Source organism: Osmerus eperlanus, chromosome 16 (assembly GCF_963692335.1).
Source record: "Osmerus eperlanus chromosome 16, fOsmEpe2.1, whole genome shotgun sequence".
NCBI lineage: Eukaryota > Metazoa > Chordata > Actinopteri > Osmeriformes > Osmeridae > Osmerus > Osmerus eperlanus.
This window is the reverse complement of record NC_085033.1, coordinates 872,313-892,700: the sequence shown is the minus strand read 5'-3', so window position 1 is coordinate 892,700 and position 20,388 is coordinate 872,313. Positions and strand designations below refer to the sequence as shown.

At 42.0% G+C, this 20,388-nt stretch overlaps 1 protein-coding gene across 2 annotated transcripts in view; it reads right to left on the bottom strand.

Moving 5' to 3' along the window:
• pbx1a (pre-B-cell leukemia homeobox 1a) overlaps positions 1-19,582 on the bottom strand; it is a 41,686-nt gene extending 22,104 nt beyond the window's left edge. For both annotated transcript variants that reach the window (XM_062481462.1, XM_062481464.1), the window contains exons 1-2: positions 18,949-19,582; positions 18,108-18,181 (exon numbers count right to left, since the gene is read on the bottom strand). In XM_062481462.1, coding sequence (XP_062337446.1) covers positions 18,108-18,181; positions 18,949-19,133 — 259 coding nt within the window. In that variant the 5' untranslated portion in view covers positions 19,134-19,582. The remainder of the gene's footprint in view (positions 1-18,107; positions 18,182-18,948) is intronic.
• Between the last annotated feature and the right edge of the window lie 806 nt (positions 19,583-20,388).

Genomic DNA, 20,388 nt, shown 5'->3' with positions numbered 1-20,388 from the left:
TCCCTGTGAGTGGATCCAGTATAACTGGAGAGGCTGTTGCTACTACCTGCTTAAAGGATTCAATGTCTTCATCTTTGTAAAGAAAGGACATTTTGAACAACCTTCTTCCTATTCCTCGTCCTTGTCCCATTCCTTTGCAGCGACGCCTTTATTATTTAATTAAAGCTGGCGCGTCCATCACATTAATAATTGAGTGTGAGAGGAGACCCCAGGAAGCCGCAAGGCCCGGCACGATGGGCTTCCTCGTGAGGAGTGTATTAAAAATGTGTGTGTGTTTATGTCCCCAGGGCGTCTGTCCTGGCAGCATAAAATTGAATTGGTTATATCTAATATATCATCCCCTAAGGGTGGGTGGTTTGGGGGGGGTGATGGGATAGTGGCATCCTGCTGTCATGGAGGAAGGAGGGCTGGGATTCAGTGGACACGGAGCAACACAGATGCATGGTGTAGTGGGGTGACGGGGGGGGGGGGGGGTAGGAGGAGGACCGGGCTTGACATTAATGTCCACTGGAATCAAATCGATGGCCGTCCGAATCCATAAATGTGCATGGCCTAAAGCTGTAGGAGCAAAGAAACCAGCGCGGAACCATATTAAAGTCACTCTTTACAGTGGCGGGGAGGGGGCATTCATGGCCCTTTGTTCAGCTCGGATGTCTGGGCTTCTCCACAGCGGCTGGCGAGAGGATAGAGGATTGTTCATGGTCAGAATTACCAGCAGATATGAGACACAACAGCAAACTAAGGGCATTTGCATGAATAATAAGAGGATGAGAGTTTGAGACAATGTGAGGGTATGGATGCAGCCTATACAGGGATCACATGATCATTTCTTTTTACAGACTGAGGGTACATATTGAGACTACAATGCTGGCATAGCCCTCTCCTGATCCTCTCCTTTTGTCTCCTCTCCCGCCTTCCCCACACTCCTCCACCTACAGACATCCTCTCTTTATTCTGCACTGTACCTTTAAGGGGTAAGGGCTCCTAAAGCCTCACCCAGCCTCCCTCAGCCTCCGCCATCCCCCAAATCCTTCCCTGTTCTCCTCCAGCCTCCCATAGCCTCTCCCAGCCTCCATCATCCCCAGCCGCTTCCAGCCTAACCTAGCCTCCACACGTATGAGCGTTTTAACACCACCATTAAGGTTAGGCCCTAAATTATTGATCTTAGCGAAAATCAAGAGAGAAAAGAGAAACAGAAGGAAAGTGAAAGAGAGAAGACAATGTTACTGAAAGAGAACTAAGAGGTCTTCCCTTATCTCTGCCCTCTTCTCTCCTTCCTTCCATATTCTACACAGACAGGACCTAGAGATGACAGGTCTCATCCACACCAAAACACATCTGTTAAGGCGGCTGTAAAAGAATAATAAAATAATAATGCATGGGGGAGGATAGAGGAGGGAAGGCAGAGAAATGGTAAGAGAGAGATAGAGGGAGAAAGAAACAGAGAGAGAGAGGGAGCGAGAGAGAGCGGAGAGGATGAGAGCCAGACAGCATAAATAAAGATGTGGTGTAGTTCTACTGGATCTCCTAATGAATTCAGTAGGTCTTGGATCAATAACATCAGCACACTGGCTACACAGCAGAGATGCCAAAGAAGCTCTCCCTCACCTCTCTTCCTCCTTCTTTTCTGTGGTTGCATGTCTGTGATGTGAATGACAGTCTGAGGCAGGATCATTATGGTAGTGCACACTCACACATGATCATAATAAAGGATTGTGATTTTGATTTGAGCCTAAAAACATGCTGACAATTATGTGTTTACCATCCCAAACAATTGTTTTTGAATGAGTACACATACATTTGTCTACAATTGCAGGATGAGAGCAGGATTTACTTTTATATATATGTGTAATATCTTTAAATGTAGATATATAGAGATATTTTGGGCTTTTATTTGATAGAGACAGGAAAGTAGGGAGAGAGAAAGTGGAAGGCATGCAGGAAATGGCCCAGACTAGAATTGAACCTGGGCCACTATGGTATAGCCTTAGCCTATGTGGTACATGTTCTTCCAAATGAGCCCCCTGAGCAGGCTTCCCTGAATGTTACTCACTCCACCAAGTACAGTAGGGTAGGCTCATGTAAAAAGCTCTACTGGAAATGCATCAAGCCGAGCCAGCACTTTACATTGACTAAGTCTCTGAAAACCTGCCCTCTCTCCCCAATCGCTCATACAGAATCATGACTTAATGACACCCCATTAACATAATTGCCAACACAACTAGTGTTCCGTGTCTGAGAGCCATTCCCCATCCACAAGAAGAAAACAAAGAGAAAAAGAAGAGAGAGATCAAATGAAGCCGAACCAGAAACTTCCCAATGGCATGTTGTGTCAGTATTTGACATTCTTTTAAAGTAGCTCTAACTTGGACATCTTCGGCCACCTTTGTGTTTGTGTGTGTGAGGGAAAGAGACACTAAGATAGAGGGACAAAGATAAACCGCGCATGAACGACAGGGAAACAGAAAAAAAATCATTATATTTTCATTCAGTGCGAATGAAAAGTGAAACACATGCTTTCCCTCCAAACACAACCTGCCATGCAAAATCAAATCCCCATTATTTTGTATCAATCCCTAATTAAAATATATTACTCCACATATTGCGCAAATCTCTCTTAATATGTAAATGCAGCCAATTCAAGGATATTTACATACCATTAATTAAGGCGGCCCATTCTCTCAGTTTAATGATCTGTGGCTTGAGCCTGCCAAGGAAAACTCAGTAGTGAGTAAGCACAGCCACGGTGGATGTCTTCTCTACGTTGAGTCAGGAATGTCAACTATTACTGCAGTATTGAACTAGACACCTCAACACTATCTGAACGTACCCTCCTGTATAGCACATTTGAATAGCTGATGCAAGATTTCACCGATCAGCACTCAGAAGACCAAGGTCTCTCTCTAATCAGCAAACAGTTGGGTATCACCAGCATTGTATGTTTCTGATTTAGACAAGAACATTGTTCTAATCGGTACAGACAAATTGTAGAGAGGTATTGTGAATTTGGAGACTCCATAGAATAAGATTCTGAAGCTACAGGTGATCAGTGTACAAGCTGTGTCTGAGGACCTTAGTAAAAGGATGGTCACAAGGATGGTTACATGACTGAGCCTGCCAAAACCTGCCAAAGACAATGATGGTGCACTTCTACACAGCCATCATTGAGTCCATCCTCACCTCTTCCATCACCGTCTGGTACGCTGCTGCCACTGCCAAGGACAAGAGCAGACTGCAGCATATCATCCGCACTGCTGAGAAGGTGATCGGCTGCAATCTGCCTACCCTCGAGGACCTGCACACCTGAGGTGTGCGAGGAAGATTGTGGCAGACCCCTCCCACCCTGGTCACTCCCTGTTCCAGCTACTCCCCTCTGGCCATCAGGACCAAAACCTCACGCCATAAGAACAGTTTCTTTCCATCTGCTACTGGCCTCTTCAACAAGGCCAAGGACTCCCATTGACATTCATTCACTTATTTAACTATTATAAGTCCATCTAATGGCAATTTCAGTATGCATGAGCCACTTTATCTCAGTATCCGATTGCACTATGTTGACCATTCACGCTGCTCATTATTCTTATTTTTATATATATTTTATTTTATATTTAAATTGTTGTATTCTTAGATTGTTTAGTTCTTAGAAATAGTTAAACTTTTGTACTTTTACTTAATTTAAGATCTGTATATGTTTAGTGTTTTGCACCTCCCTGCCACAGTAAATTCCGTGTTTGTATAACATACATGGCGAATAAACCGAATTCTGATTCTGATTCTGATTCTGAGTGACTGGTGAGTAGCATCTCCAGACAGCAACTTGCAGTTCACACATCAAAATAAGGTCCCTCATGTAAAGCAACAACATAAGGGCCTAAACTGCCTCGATCCAAATATATTTCTAAATCTTTAGCACTGGGAAATTGTTTTTAATAAATTACTTGCCACAAACAGAACTCATCAGCACTGCTCTGCTACAATACAAGTCAAGAAAAATAACATATTCAAATGTCTGTCCCATTTAGCCAGCTAATGTATTGTAATCAGAAATGTTCTGATTACAGGCAGTTGCTCTGCCTGTAATCTCTGTCTTTGGCCATTCAGCAATGCACTACCTGAAAATCATTCTGTACATTAGCAGTCTAAAGAGACCTGCCAAAAAATAACGTGGTAGTTACATTGTATTGACGTGCCCGAATGCAGGGCCCAAGCAGTTTCTGAAAGCATTAAGGCACTCGCCAACAAATGGTGATATCTAAAGAGAACGATTCTTTAAAAACAGCTCTGCATGCATTGAGGAATGGAATGGCAACTTAGTTTAGCACACACACATATACACTTAGGCACACACACACAAACCAGCCACACATTTTTCGTTTCTCTAAGCCACTGAGGAGTTGGGGAATAGTTCAAAGCTTGATGAAGGGAAACTAGATTAATTGAGAAGGAAATAGAACACTGTCATATTTTGATTTCTATCTGCCAATAAAATCCTCAGAAATTCTCAGTTTTTCTGGTTTCAACCTCTTTCTATCCAGCTGCAACTTTCATTGTGACGTGTTCCTGGCAAGCCGTCAGAATCTCTTCAATTGGAGCTTATTACTAAGGAACTTTTAAAGCTAACCTTCATTAATGTTAATGACAGTTTTAGTGGGGGGCAGTGATGTTTAGGACTTTAAGGCTACTCTCCCAAGCTTATTTAACAAGCTCTGGACAGAGATGGATGCTCCTCACAGCCTGATAGGCTCCAAGAGCCATCCATCACCCTAGAGGTCCCACCCACAGAGCAGAACATTCCATAACAGAGGCCAGGCCAGAGGATTGGGGTGACTGACAGCTTTATGTGTGCAACGGCTCTTCCAATGGAGAGGACAAGATGTGGTTTCTGGCCTCTCCGGCGGCCTTCTGCTCAAAATGAGTTCTGAAGCAGAGAACAAAGTGAAGAGCAAGAGGGAAAATCAATCATGAGACCTCAATATGAAACTGTACCCACAAACATCCTCACAATATATATAATACATGCACACAATATTGAACACTCAAATAATTAGACACATTGTGCTACAGTATGAGCATTTTGTTCACCCATCCAAAACACAGTACAGCAGTATTTTCTCAAAAATGTTTTTTTAGTACTACATAAGTTTGAAACATGATCAAATAATCTAGTTGTTCTCCATTTAAAAGACAATTAAAACCAAAATAAAAACAGCAATTATCATAAACAATACGATCATTACGCCTCCACACTCACTAATTAGTACAATAAACAGACAGATTCCGAAATGACTTGCTAGGACACAGCAAAGAAAACTGGAAAAAAACAGTGCAACGTGAATACCTACAAAAAAAAACAACACAATAACACACACTCGCATACAGTACAGCACACGGCTTTCTACTCTCTATTCACACACAAACACGCGCACACACAAAAAAAACTCAAAAACATTAAATAGCTATAACATGTACAAGGACGTGCAAGTGTAAAATTATTTACATGGCAGTAATGTTTTACGAGAGGCCACAATTCCTTCATGGGCCGTATCGTGCTGAAGCCTATACGAAAGTGATAAGGAGAAGGGGGTAGGTGATGGTGGCTGTTGCGGAGAAGACACACTAAATTTGGACAGTAAGTAGTATCACCCCCGGTGGCAAGGTACACCGCACATTCGCAACGCCCCATTTAACTGTGCAAGGCACTTCCCTGCGCCCCCCCCCCACCTCCCTCTCCGTCGTCTTCATTTGCATACTGCAGCACGGGGTCTTGACAGATGAAGACGGATGGGCCAAAATCAGCCTTACTGAAACAACTGTTTTATCAAGGTTAAACTATCCACAAAGCTCTTAAACTCTGACCTTTATCACACAGAGCCTCTCCCAATATCAATCAATCAATGGGATCACATCTGTGGGGAAGGGAGGAGGTGCTTTCCATTAAGTCAAGTTATAGCAATATAAAATAAATGGATGTATTTATGGGAGGGAGCTGCGCAACATCTTCTGTAAAACAGGATAGGGGGAGGCTGAGCCAAATGCTAACAAGCCAATGGGATCTCAAAGTAGGAAAATAGAACATGATGAGCTACAACTTATAAAACAGATTTAAAAGAAACTGACTGCTGGTGTACTTGCCCAGTGTGTGTACGAGCTGACATTTGCATTCCAACTTTTGTCAGAAGGTTGTGCCGTATTCAGTCTAAGCTTTATATGAAATGAACCCTTTCCCTGTCAAGTGAAAAGCTACTTTCAGGTTGGTATTCACACTGCTGCAGCTAGTTAGCCCATCCCTAGTGTGACCACACTGTCTATTTATGTCCCTGAATCATAAAACATGTTTACTGTCAACACAGTAGAGACAACGAGGAAGGCTGGATAACGGAGAGATACACCCAGGAGCAAAACAAGAGCAAGTGTCGTGTACACAGAGAGCATGTATACAGACAGTTTTTTTGTATTTTAGAATGGTGGACATTTGTGTGTTATCAGCTAAGAAACAGAGTCTGTCCCACCAATAGCACAGACCAGCTGATCAGTCAAGCCTGTGGGAACACAACTCACTTTCTCCCTTTCCAGGACGCTGTTATGCAATTGTCCTGTAACTTAAAAAAGCAAAAAGAACACACCCACACACTTACATCGTATCACCTGTCCATTTACAGTGTCAAGGGTAAGGGATCCTCCATCAAGGAAACTGTTGCCATGATAAATAAAGACAAGTATATCATTTGCTGATTATAAGTAAAAAATTACTTTAAACGCAAATTACAGCAATTAACATAATATCATTGAGTTAACTGTCCAGAACTAACGCTGCCAAAGGCAAGCTGGCAGACAGTTGAGTGAGAGGGAACCAACAGATTCCTATCGTTAGAGCGAAGCTCTTCCATGGCTGACAGTGGGAGAGATGCAGAACAAACTAAGCCTGGGCATCCAACTGAATCTTTAACAGTCTGGGTCATTCTGAGCCATGAACAGCATCCTTGTTCCTGCACATGTTTGATTCCATTCCAGTTATTCTGGAACTAATGGAACAATGGAACTAATGATATCTGATACAAACGCAAAACACTCCATGACTCTGGTCATCTGCTACGGTTTGGTTGGGTGGATCAACCCAATCATCCTTTCCTTTTCTCCCAACTTTTCCCTTGAAAAGACTCAGGGCCCATTTGAGGAACACTGCTGAGGGCACATCAGATGGCTCCTATCAGGCTCCATGAGACATTGTTTCCGGTGTGATCCGTTGCCAAACGGCCGAGTTGAACACTGACCTCAGCTAGCATAGCTGGCCAGGCTTCCCTAAAAGCGCTGCCTGGATGTCAGTCAGCTATTCAACACATCCTCCAACGCCCATCAACAGAACTGCCAGACATCATGCAAGGCAGAATGGTTGTAACCTCCCGTATTGCTAACACACACACACACACCCACACAAAGATCATAACGTAACCAGAAAAATATCCCCCACACAGAGGATTGTAAATTATTAGATTTTGGCAAGCATCAAACGCAACAACAGCGTGTGGAGGCTAAATCTGTCCTTAACCATCTTCCTAAACTGCAGTGACTGTCTCTCTTTTCTCCGCCTCTCCATTTCAAGCTCTCTCCGTCTGGCCCCCCCCCCCCACCGTTGAAGGTGGTGAGGTTACACTGGCTCATCTGTGGCCTCTTTGTCTCCTACAGCAACGGCAAGGCTTTATTAACATAAATTAGAATAGCTCACGAGAGACTACCGTGTCGTTATGCGTTACCCACGGCAGCCTTTCCTCCCCTCTCAATCCACCTGAGCATCTGTGTGCTGGAGAGTGAGGTGTGTGTCTGTGTGTCTGCATGTGTGTGAGCAACTCACTGTATCTAAATGTGAAAGTGTTCCGCGACAAGGAAGACACCAATCCACACCAGTCTTTCCCCCGTCTGATTAAAATGAATGGTGCTATCTGCACTGCATGAGTCACTACGCCACAGCCGTTGCTATCCCTAATTGAAAGATCCAATCAGCAGTGACCCATCCCAGTCACGGCCTTCTCCACATAACACACTGTGGCACCATATTCTACATGCTACTACATAGGAGGCAACTGGCACACTGCCTCACCATTTCACATGGTGTAGGTCTACGGTTGTGTGTTTGCGTTGCAGACACAAGTCCTGCGTGTGAATGTGTGTGTACATGTAGCCTTTTTCTACTCAAAACAGATGGGGGGAGTGAGAAGAGCCACGCTGATTGGTGCTAATTGTGTGTGGCGAGTATCTGAATTGTAGTGAAAGGAGACCGTTAATCTGGGTCTGTGAAACCATCTTTTGTTCATTTGTGTATTTTTTTTGTCCGAGAGGACAGGCCCCCTCGCAGTTCCATGTTTGACTGTTTACCGTTGCCCAGGAAGGGGAGTCGGGGTGAAGGCTCCATCAACCTACCCACAACCCCCAGCATGCTGCCGACACACTCCTCACATCGGAACAGCGGGGCATCCGACAGGTGTGAGCCCGCACCCTGAATTCAAGGTGATCCCCTGCCACATAGGGGTTGATATGGCAACTGAGTTGGTTGGTAAGGCTTTACACCTTATACTACTGTATGCTTACATACAGTAAAATGAATACCTATGGATACCTACTTTCATTCATTATGTTTCGCTGCATGTGGATTGATCTACAGTATATGAGCCAAATGAATGCTAAATTTATGTAAGGTATCACTTCAAAAGGAATTATTATTGTATTATGTTCTGCAGTGTTTCCCCTAGGTTTACAGCTTGGGGGGGGGGGGTGGTAGCGCGGTGGCGGGGGGGGGTCGGGTAGGGCGGCGGGGGCGACGACCATGTAGAGACAGAAATGACATGCTGTCGTGTAAATAAGATAAATAACATAAGGCCATTTAGTTTGTTTAATAAAAGAGCAAGCTATAGACCTGTTTTATAGGAAAGGTAACCTTAAATGACTTATTTTGTGATCGGGCGCTATATTACAGACGCTCTGGATCTGAGATCAGAGCGTCTGCTAAATGAGTAAATGTACTGTTGTACTGTTTTTGTTTTTTACTTGACCTTCCAGGGGGGGCGGGGGGTGCCGTTGGGGGGGGCGGGGAGCCCCCCTAATATAATGGTAGGGGAAACACTGTTCTGTATGCTGTAGTTGTTCCTAAGAATGTTCTGGACTCTGGATTTCAGATAATAAACAAAACCCCATTCTGCTGTGAAACACATTTCCTCTCTAAAGCAATTTTGGATTGGATAAGTGGCACGCCATTCATACTGTAATAGCTGTGAATATGATATCTGTCAGACAACTAAGAACAAATGTTTTTCTAAAAGCCTAGATTGCAGAATGGCTGATCTCACTGTATTAGATAACCAGATTGAGCAGAGAGGTAAACAGAGGCTTTAAATAGAACTAGAGAGGGTACAATTTCTGGGGAAATTGTAGGGTGTGCTTGCTTGCGTCGGTTGCACTGACGCATTTTTTTTTTGCTGCTCATTTACAACTAAAAATACAAGTGAAGTGTAGAATGAAATAGATGTCTTCTCATTTCCCCTGCAAGAGGCAGCCTCATCGTTGAAACAAAACGAATAAATTGGGCAGACCGGTGTAAAAATTGACCTAATCTCTATGATTTAAACGTCATTTTAAGTTTTTCCCTTCTCATGATATTTTCAGGCATTTAGCCTACTCATTTCATTCATTCATTAATAAAGAACCCCCTTTGAAGATTATTCTACGACGTTACCCGGCAGTAGAAGATGGAATCGCGATTCAAACAGTACCATCTGCTAACTGAAAATATGCCCCCCAAAACGTAAATAAGCTTGACATTTATTTAGTGGAAAATCGCTCATTCATAAAAAGCTCACTGGTAGCGATCATTGTCAGTAACAACGCAAAATGCGATATAGCCCTGTGTGGAGAAGCTGCCCCGGTAAATTGTACTACTACGGTACAGTACTAGACTACTGCTGTGTTCGTCTTGGTAGCGATTGCGTTGGTTGAATTGGATTTAACGTTCCGTTGTACGGTTTAAGCTGAAATTAATTATTTTCATGAACAGATTGACAACGTTTAGGCTGTGGCAATGAAGTTCAGGTTAGTAGTTAGATAGACTTTTGATTTAAGTAAGGGGAGTGCCGAACATGTTCTGTCGCCGTTTGACTTCCTAAACAGCTGTGTAGTGTAGATGTTTTTGTAGTGTGTCTCACGTAAGCTACAGCGTTGCAGTGAGCTACACTGGTTTGAAACCACAGGTAATGGTAATTTCACCAACAAATCGTTTACTAATGTCAGAATAAACCCTACAACGAAAATGTATATGTGAGGAATGTTTATTTTAACGATTGAAAACAGATAACGCTACATCATAGACCACTGTAGTATGTGTTGCCCGGGCAACACAGGCTAATGTCATGATGCTAATACTTCAGTGAAATAGTAGACTACTGTTTCCGAAAGTAGATGTACTTCCTTAATAATATCAGCTTATACTGTACATTACACATGACAATTGTGTGTCATATCACAAAGTAAAATGAGTAAATAGTTATCACCCTGGCCTCTTTGCTTGTGGCGTTTCTGCAGCTGCCTTGCAGTAAAGCTATAGTTAGCCTAGCTATCCCCCAAGTTAACAGATGCGAAACGAATGTTCTGCCAAAGGTAGTCACGCGTGTTTTCGTGACGTTAGTGACGTAGTGACGTTAGTAACGTCAGTGACTGTGGCTAGCAAATTAGCCACCGTTAGCTTCACTTTTCGCCACAAAAACTTAACTTCAGCCTAAACCATGCAACGGAACGTAAATTCCAATAGAAGCAACTCAATCGCTACCAAGACGAAACTTTTGACACCTACTTTGTCTATGTAGGCCAAATATTGACTGAGTTTTAGGGGGGCAAAAAGAATAATAATAATATATATGTGAGAGAACAAAGGTTGTGCCCTTGCCGAAGGCAAAGCACACCCAAATATGAAATGTTCACATTTCTTATTAATAAGGGAATTGATAGGTCTCCTTTTCTTTCTCTCTTTCTCTCTTTCTCACTTTCCCTTTCTTTGTCTCTCTCTTTCCCTCCTTCCCTCCTTTCCTTCCATACCTCTTGTTTATTAAGAATTTTAACTTGCACATGCACACACAAACTCCAACACACAGATTCAAACAGTCAATGGCAACAATCTGTGTGAGAACAGAGGCCTGTTCCATAAAGGCTGCTCAAAAAAGTCCCAAACCTGACTTGAATTAACCTAACAAGCTAAAGCGGTTCCAAAAAGGCCAATTCTAGTTCATGCAATCTGACTAATTCAAGTCAGATTCAAGAAGTCAAGATATTTGCAGGTGCACTCTATTCTTAAGCAGCCAGAGAGCAGACAGGTAGAACATGCATCATATCGTTCCACCACGGCAAAATGCAATGTTCACAACCATGTGACTTCTTCCCGAAAGAATGTTCTCTTTAAGCCGAATAGGCAGCTCATCTACCACTTCATCAAAATAAAGTGACATGCCATGATTGACATGAACGATAGTCTACGAAGGTCGAGGTCCTTTTTTTAGACATTTAGTTCATTGAATAAAAAAACATACACCCTCTAAACACATTTAAAATGACTTTTTTGACTTTTTTTAAATAAATACTATTAGCCCATACATTATCCAGTAGTCTAACTTTTTAACATGATTTTTGTGATGGAGAAAATGGAGGATAGATATATGGATTTAGGTTTGTTTTGCAATTGTAGGCTACTTTTAACTATTATGTAGCTATGATAATTTTACTGGGATAATTTAGATTGAGATATATGTAGCATCAGCCTAAACATTTGATATCAAAAACTACCATATAGCCATAAGCCAAATATTTATATATTTTTATTTATATTTGGTCTCCATATGCAACTGGTGTTATCTTTTTTATATATTTTTTATAATATCTCGTACTTACTTTGTAAATTGATGTATACTTCTGTCCACTTTGCTGCTGCAATGCCCGAATGTGGGATGAATAAAGGTATATCTTATCTTGGGTCAGTGTTACAGGAAGGTGTGGTTAAGCAACAACACACACTAAACCTGACAGTTAGCTTGCCCCAGACCAGGTTAGTTTCACAGCATAAGTTGCCATAGTAACTGAGTTTGAACTACGTTGAGCTGGCTTTATGGAACCGAATGAACTGGAAATGAGTCAGACTAACTGACATAAGCCTGGCTTATTCTGTAAACTCTCTTTATGGAACATGGCCCAGAAATCCAACACATATTACATAGGAGAAAGGTAATTGATGACTCTGTTCTCCTCTTAGTTAATCACCCAAAAAGGGATCAGAATAAAACATCCCCCCCACACACTCACACAAAATACACACACATGCACAAACGCACAAAACCTTACACACAAATTCACATACAGCAAACAGCAAACAAACACACACTCACACAGCAAATGACCATCCCACAGCCAGACCTGTTATCACAACCAATTAGTGCTCCTACCTCAGATATACCGGCCTGTAATTAGGCATTAAAACATGATTAACATGTCTCAATTACTCCACTCAGCATTTGCATAATGTATTAGCTGCCCTAATTGCAAGACTGTTTAGATCAGAGGACAGGGAACAGCATGCAAAAACAGCGGAAGAATCTTGTCATCTCTGAAGTGTGTCTGTACACTGTCCCAGATAGACAGGAAGATCATTTCAGCAAGTCCAAGCATTACTTTTCCCAACGGCAAACTAGTGTCTATTTAAGAATGAAAGTTAAAAAAAACAAACATTATATCCTCAACAGAGGGACTCGTTCACTCTCATTTTGTCATATAATTTTCCTATATTTATAGTACACTAGCTGGAAAGAAAGGGAATATAGTAAAGTTTTCTTCCAAAATGTATCAAAGTGCAATTCAGTTTTTTTCCCAACAACTTCAAAGATGTTTGGAAACTTTGTTATTTATGAGAGTGAACAAAATACAGGGGATCTTGTTCGATCATATTTTCCACGGAAACCAAAAGCACAAGGGGACAAACTGCTTCTGTTGCATTTTCAGGGAAGGGAGTTGGGTGGGAGCAGATATACAGTCTGTCTCTGCTGTGCTGGGGAAAACCAAGGACATAGCCATTAGTTTCAGGACAGCACCACATTGGAGACTAATGCCTCCATCTGTCACTGGGGATGAGCGGAGAGTAACAAAGGCAGGCCACACTAAACTCTGAACTCATCACGGATGGCCATGTCTATTAAACACTGAAAAACAGCAGCATGAGGGCTGGACGCTGGAACAGACAGAGTAGTACTCTACTGCTTCTCTCTGTTTCACCAGCTAGTCCGTCCGTCCCCCCAGTAAATAGTCCTGTCCCTCACATTGAACCACCAATACACCACACCGCAGACTGTGGCATCAAACTTACTATTCTGGGGTTAAAACTATTGAGCACCCTTCTATTTCATAATATTTGCTGCCCAGTTCTAATTGACAGAAACCACATTCCTCCAAGTGTCTATATATGTTTAACTAAATGCTCTTATGTTTCTTCCTATTGGCACTTATTTGCTTTTCACAATGTATGCTTCATGTTTTGGTTAACCGCAATGTTTTTGGGGCTATCTCGTTGTTTATGATCATTGACCTATGCACTTTTGTAAAGCTCTCTCTTGGAAGTCGCTTTGGAAAGCGTCTGCTAAATGAATAAATGTAAATGTAATGTAAATATGTAGGTACATATTGGATTCATAAAAATTCAACAATTAGCTATTAGTTATATATGTAAACAGCACACATGCCCATCCCCAACTTAATACCAGTGGTATAAGAGTTGGGGTCACAGAAGTCACCAGGCGCTTAGCTTTGACAACTCCAAGTAGTGTGATGTATTATCCATCTGATCACATTAGTCATGCAGGAGTTCCCTGTCTGACCTGAGACTGGGAACCATGAGCGGCTGTTGACTTAGGCTGGGGGGAGAGAGAGAGGGAGAGAGAAAGAGAGCGAGAGAGAGAGAAAAAGAAGGAGGGAGAGAGAAAGAGAGCGAGAGAGAAGGGGGGAAAGAGAGAGGGGAGGAGGGGGAGCCAGGAAAAGCTCCAAGTCACTTTGTTCTACTTCTTTTTGTAAATGAGGGGATCCCCTCTAGAGAGAAGGGGGAGATAGAGATACAGAAAGAGAGAAGACAGAAATAAGAGGGAAGAGAGAGAGGGAGACTGAGAATGAGAGAGAGTGAGTGCATGGGGGGGATGACGAGAGGAAGAGAGAGGGAGAGAGAGCTCTGGCCTGAAACCTGACACCTAGAACGTCAACTTGGTGTCTGGCTTCTCTTACTTGGTCAACTGGTACGTGCCAACTTCAGTAACCACAATGGTTCCACATGCACACATCCTACTCTTTTAGCATGCAATATAAAACAATTTTAAACACTAAGCTTACAGAGCCATCAGATTTTTTTTCTTGTGTTCAAAGAAAGAAGGCACAACACAATGTGTCCAATCCTGCTGGAGTTTTCCCAGCGCTAATGGGCCATCCTGTGCTTGTATAAGCTTGCTAAATATCCCACACCATGACACGGAGGGCGACCCCAGAACAGATATATGGGGATAGGGAGTGGGGTCAGGAGTTAAGGCCAGCCCCTTCTGCTATTGGCATGCAGTCCTGCCTTCACTTGTCAGCTGAATGCCAGAGGAAGCCTCATCACTGTGCCGTCACCGTATCGCTGCTGTCAACACGCACCCTGGACTAACACGCTACAGAACACAGCGACCAAGGATCGTGCAACACGCATGCATAGCAATGGACAGAGACATGCATATCTTATGATGTTGAAGACAACAATATCTGGTTACACTCCATTTAGAGACCCACTAGAAAGGGGATACGTTTACTATCACAAACTGCTCATCTAACTACTCTAAAATGCACTTTCTTCCTCAACCCTTGATGTTTTGGGGTATTGTGTTTTCACTCAGAACATCTTATGTAAACTTGTATACACTTTTTTGACTTATTAGTGCCTTTATGCCTGCTCGCCTGTCTGTCGGTTTTCTTGTGTGCCTTCTTGCTTCCCTCCCTGTTGGTCTATGCTCATGTCTGTTTCTGTCTGTCTATCCTCAAGCCCGACTGCTGTTTTAATAGTCTTCCTCTTGCAATTCCCCCCGAGACATCCTGGCTGCAACAATGTAGAAGTGAGGAGAGGCTGACTCTTTATAAAATAATATAAAAAAGACCTGACAAATTACAGCCTGTTCTCTCCTCGCACACTCTACACTCAGCACATTTGGCCATAAATGCCACGGCGATGGTTTGAGTCATTTTCACTGTCGCTGCAAAGGATTGTAGATTTTGTCTGCATAGGGCACCTTAGGATGCTTGGAATAAAAACAATTGCAGAAGGGCTAGAAGGTGAGACCCAGTGGGGTAAATTCAATGGGTTCTAGAATGTCTTGAGTTGTGTTTGTATTTTTTGTAAGTACTTTATACTGTAGCTCCTGGCTTAGTTCATGATTATTAACCGTCGATGAGTGTGTTTGTGCATGTGTGTGCTACCTGTGGTGTTATTTCTACTTTGTAAACTATATTTACATTTACATTTAGTCATTTAGCAGACACTCTTATCCAGAGCGACTTACAGTAAGTACAGGGACATTCCCCCGAGGCAAGTAGGGTGAAGTGCCTTGCCCAAGGACACAACGTCCTTTTGCAGGGCCGGGGAATCAAACCAGCAACCTTCTGATTACTAGCCCGATTCCCTAACCGCTCAGCCACCTGACTCCCCTATATTTGCCAGTCCACCAAACGTAAACCTAAACAACTGAGGCCTTCACACTAGACAGTAGACTAAGCATTAAAGTAACATTTATGTGATATACTATCACAACAAACTTCCTACAGTCTCTAGACAGAACAGCTCTGGTTCCTCTGGCTTCCAGGACCGGTGGGAAGTACAAAGAGAGAGAGAGTGTGTGTGTGTTGAGGGGGGGGGGGGGGTAAAGGGAACCAGGAAAAGGTCCAAGTCACTTTGTTCTTCTTCTTTCTGGAAACGAACTCCAGCTGAACCCGTAGTGACGCCAGGCAGTTTAAAAAGAGCCAGGCATAAGGCATTACTCTCTCACTCCCTTCCAAGCAGACCCTGGAGGAGAGAGGCCCCATCGACCTTAGCTTTTCACACACTGGACTCTATCTCTTTTGTATGTATTTCATTGTTTCTTTCCTTTTCTTTTATTTCATAAAAAGTGATTTACAGATCAGGGCAGATTAGTGTGAAAGTATGGCTTACTTGAACAACTCTCCATTTGTTATCTTATGTAGTTTGGAAGGTGAAGCCCTTCTCAGTGAAGGCCAAAATAAAGGATGGTTTCTCCCTCAACAATTTCAAAAGACACTTGTTCAAAGACAGATTCAGCGATAAGTCTGTATTGGAGATTACTTTTTGATTTTCTATCTTGAAGAGATATTGCTCTAGTGGAGCCTGGAATATTCACATTCTTTCTATGAGCAGACAAGCTGCCTCTCTCTTTTAATCCTCTTTTAAGTATGTTCATTGCCTGTTTCACACACATTCCTTTTTCATGACTTAGACCCTTGCTTGAAACACCAATTAAGAAATCCTTCTGGCCCTGTACGTAAAAACAGCAGACCAAATAAACATTCAGAAAAAAACACATTGCAGAACTGAGTGAAAAGGGACACTGTAATAAATTGGGATGAATTGTCTCAAGGGCAGCACTTTACATTTAAGTTACATAAACAACCATGTAAGTAAATATGTATATTAACACCATTGTACACTGAAGGAACTGCTATGTAGTACACATCAATACAGTTTAGCGGTAAGTTGTTAGAACTTAGTACTAAGGTACAAGTGAAACTTGGTATGGGGGTGTAGGACTTTCCAGGGGTAAGTGGATGCTAACATTGATCTTGTTTTGGTAACACAACCTTCAACTGCCCGTTTACAACATCCACCTACCCCTCACACCCCACACCCATACTGTGTTTTACTTATTTTTTAAATGTTTGTAATAGATACCACTAACACTTAGTACCATTTCACTACATAGCAATTCCTAATGTATTTGCTTACTGTAGGTATTACTTTGTAGTTACATACAAGTTAATGTAACCTTAATGTAAAGTGCTGCCATCTTGTATAATTACTAGTGCTGTCAGTTAAACACGTTATTAACGGCGTTAACGCAAACCCATTTTAACGGCGTACATTTTTTTATCGCAAGATTAACGTTCTTTTTGGCCTTGCAAACTTTATAGTTTTTTTCACATGCTGTTGCAACAACTACTGACTTTAGAAAAACTACAACACCACACCGGATCTAGCTAGACCGGAAACAAAAAAAACAGACATGCCGCACACACTTGTTTGGGCTTGCGAGCCGGCTAAAGAATAGTAGGCTAACGTTATGTTTTGAGTGGATGGCGAGCGTGAGACGCAGAAATGGATGCCAATAAGATTCTGAATGGAAAGTTTACTTTTAAAAAGTTGCCAAATGGTTCCATTGACAAGACCAAAGTGATCTGTGTGTTTTGTCATTGTGAACTGAGCTATCATCGCAGCACGTCCAGTCTGAAATACAACTTGATGGCCAAGCACACAGCTGATGCGAATTCTCCGCCCCCTCATCAAAGCCAGGCGATTGCAATGTTGTTTTTAATAATAAAAAACATTTGCACTAAGCAATCCGATCCACTTTTCCATGTTGATATATCTCTCTCTTATAAGAGCATTAAAATGGGAAAAAATAATGGGCCAAAAAGAAATCAAGGGACATTTAGAATAGATAAAAATGTGCGATTAATTGCGATTAATCGCGAGTTAACTATGACATTAATGCGATTAATCGCGATTAAATATTTTAATCGTTTGATTGCACTAATAATGACCTTTTATAGTCAAATCAAATATTCACTAGTGTTGACGAGAGTAATTTTACTCTCAATATAGTTTATCCGAGGATGGGGGTTTGTAACAAGAATTCGTACACCAGATGTACAGGAAAAACTGTACAGACTCTAACTAAATCCAGAGTTTACCAATAACAATTTGTCTAAAACCTTAGTTTCTCTCCAGAAACATGGATCAGAAAAAAACACATATACATCATGAGAAGTTCTTAACTCTTAAACCTTACCTGTTTTCTCTTTAATTTCACACAAGACATTGAAGAGTGCCGGTTTCATCCTGTGACAATTCAGTGCATGTTTCCTAAGGAAATGAATACATACAAAATGAATGATGAGTTATCTTTGTTTCTTGTGCCATATCCCATTAAACTCAGCAAAAAGAGAAAACACAGACACTGCTGTGCCTCTTTAATTGGTCAAATAAACGGAGATATTACAATTGGTGATTTTAATGATTATCTTTTTAATTTGTCTAGATTTCCAACCCTATTCAATGACTTGTTGGATAGGATATACACGATTAAATTAAAAAAATACTTGTGTGCCAATAACTTTCCTCTGTCCTTGGCAGGAATGAAATTACACGAAAAACATCAGTTCAACACCGAGGGGCGTTTATGTGGCAAACTAAATTAGATTATAGTGTGGGGAGTTTGCATGGCGCGTTGTAGCTACGTTAACAGTGATGTGTTTTACCATTTATTGAGAGAGAACCTTCAAAAGACATCTGCAACATGTGCGATACACAGCATGTTTGCAACGTATAGGGTAGCCCAACCTTGTACAAAATTGAAAGAAAAGAGCCGCTGGGAAAATGAGAGGTAGTCTACAGCTCCACGCTTGCATAACATGTCACAATATTTTTTATAAACGTATAACAGAATTGCTAATTCAAAAGTTATTTTACGAAACAAAAATGACGAGGTTTATTTCTCGTAATTCTGCCATCGGGTGTGCACATATATTTTATTGAGATAGAAGCAAATTCTCTTCGCAGTCTAAATAGATAGTTAAAGTATTCTGATTTTGTATTCCATCACAGAGACATTCAACTTTATGCCACCTCACCTGGCCTGCGCTTCGTCCAGGCTTTGGTCTGTAATGGTCATTATTTGCTGTAATATGTCTCCGATGTCCTGCTTCCTTCCCTCTCCGTCTGTCCCTCCAGTGCCATCCTGCATATGCTGCGCCAGGCCAGGGTGTCCGGCCATCCCCAGTCCGTGGGAGTGCATCAACCTAGGTTGCTCGTCCATCCTTGACCACGGTCTTTGCCTCGCCCCCAACTGACAAACACTTTTTCCTGAACGGCGACAGAAGAAATATCCTTGGAAATTCCTTTGGATCCTCCTGCCTTCTCTTCCACTCTTTCGCCCTCACACTGCTTCTCCCTCTCTTTTCCCCTATATGAGCTCTTCTGGATCGGAGAGGAAGGAGAATGACAGCCCTCCCGTTCTCTCTCCCAGCTGGTTTATGTGAAATCTGATCTGAAAAGCTGCTTTTGGATCTGGCCACTCCTGCACAGCTAGGCTACTGTAGAAAAAAAAGATTCTATACTAAAGGGACCTAATCTCATTAAAAGTGGCTTGGACACAACGGGTCAGAGGAAATGTCGAATTTCCTCGAAAGCTTGATAAACCCAACCTGTAACTACTTGCCCTAGAGCTGAGATATAAAGTCTCACCACAACTGTTATTGTTTCGCTTATGTCTAGCAACTGAGTCATAAGCAGAGTATGGATAAAACAGCCTCCGCCCCTTAAGCAACGATTGGAGAAGAGCTGCGCTTAAGTCCCACCTCGGTTTCCTCTGAACGTCAATCATCCTTCGGGAAGGTGGGACGCATCAATAAACATAAAGGCATGTGACCGTTAACACGGAGACTGGACTAGGTGGCAATACAATGATGGATAGAGACTGAATATGTAATAAATAATTGTGCCTGGAATGGAAGCTCGGCAGGGATATTACATAGTGGATAGGAAAGACGACCCCTGACTGCGAGACAATAGATGCCTAGATCTCCTAAAAGCCAATTAGGTTTACGTTTATAGACACAGTTAACTAGAATAAGACAAATTAACATTATTCATTAATCAACAAATACATATTTTTAATTATTACGTATTATAAATTATTCGGAGCGGATACTGACCACACCCATGCTCTAATTGCAAACCAAACCCCTTGCACCCCTTGTGCAAACCAAACCCCCCATCCGATTCATTTTGGAGCATTCTGGCCCCTCTCCGTTTACATCAATGTAAAGATACATATAATTTGCAGATGTATTAGTATGATAGATTACTTAACTAACTCTCCTATGTAGACAAAGAAATGTGTTTTGTGTCTATGACACCTCAGCTCAGTTATACAACTGGAATCTTCTCTTTTCTTTTATGGCCTGTGTAGGATCGATCAGTCTGTTTTCTCATTAGGTCTTGAATAGGGGTTGAAGCAGTAATTGTCACTTGGGGCAGAGTGGGTGTTTGTGTGTGTGTTTGTGTGTTGG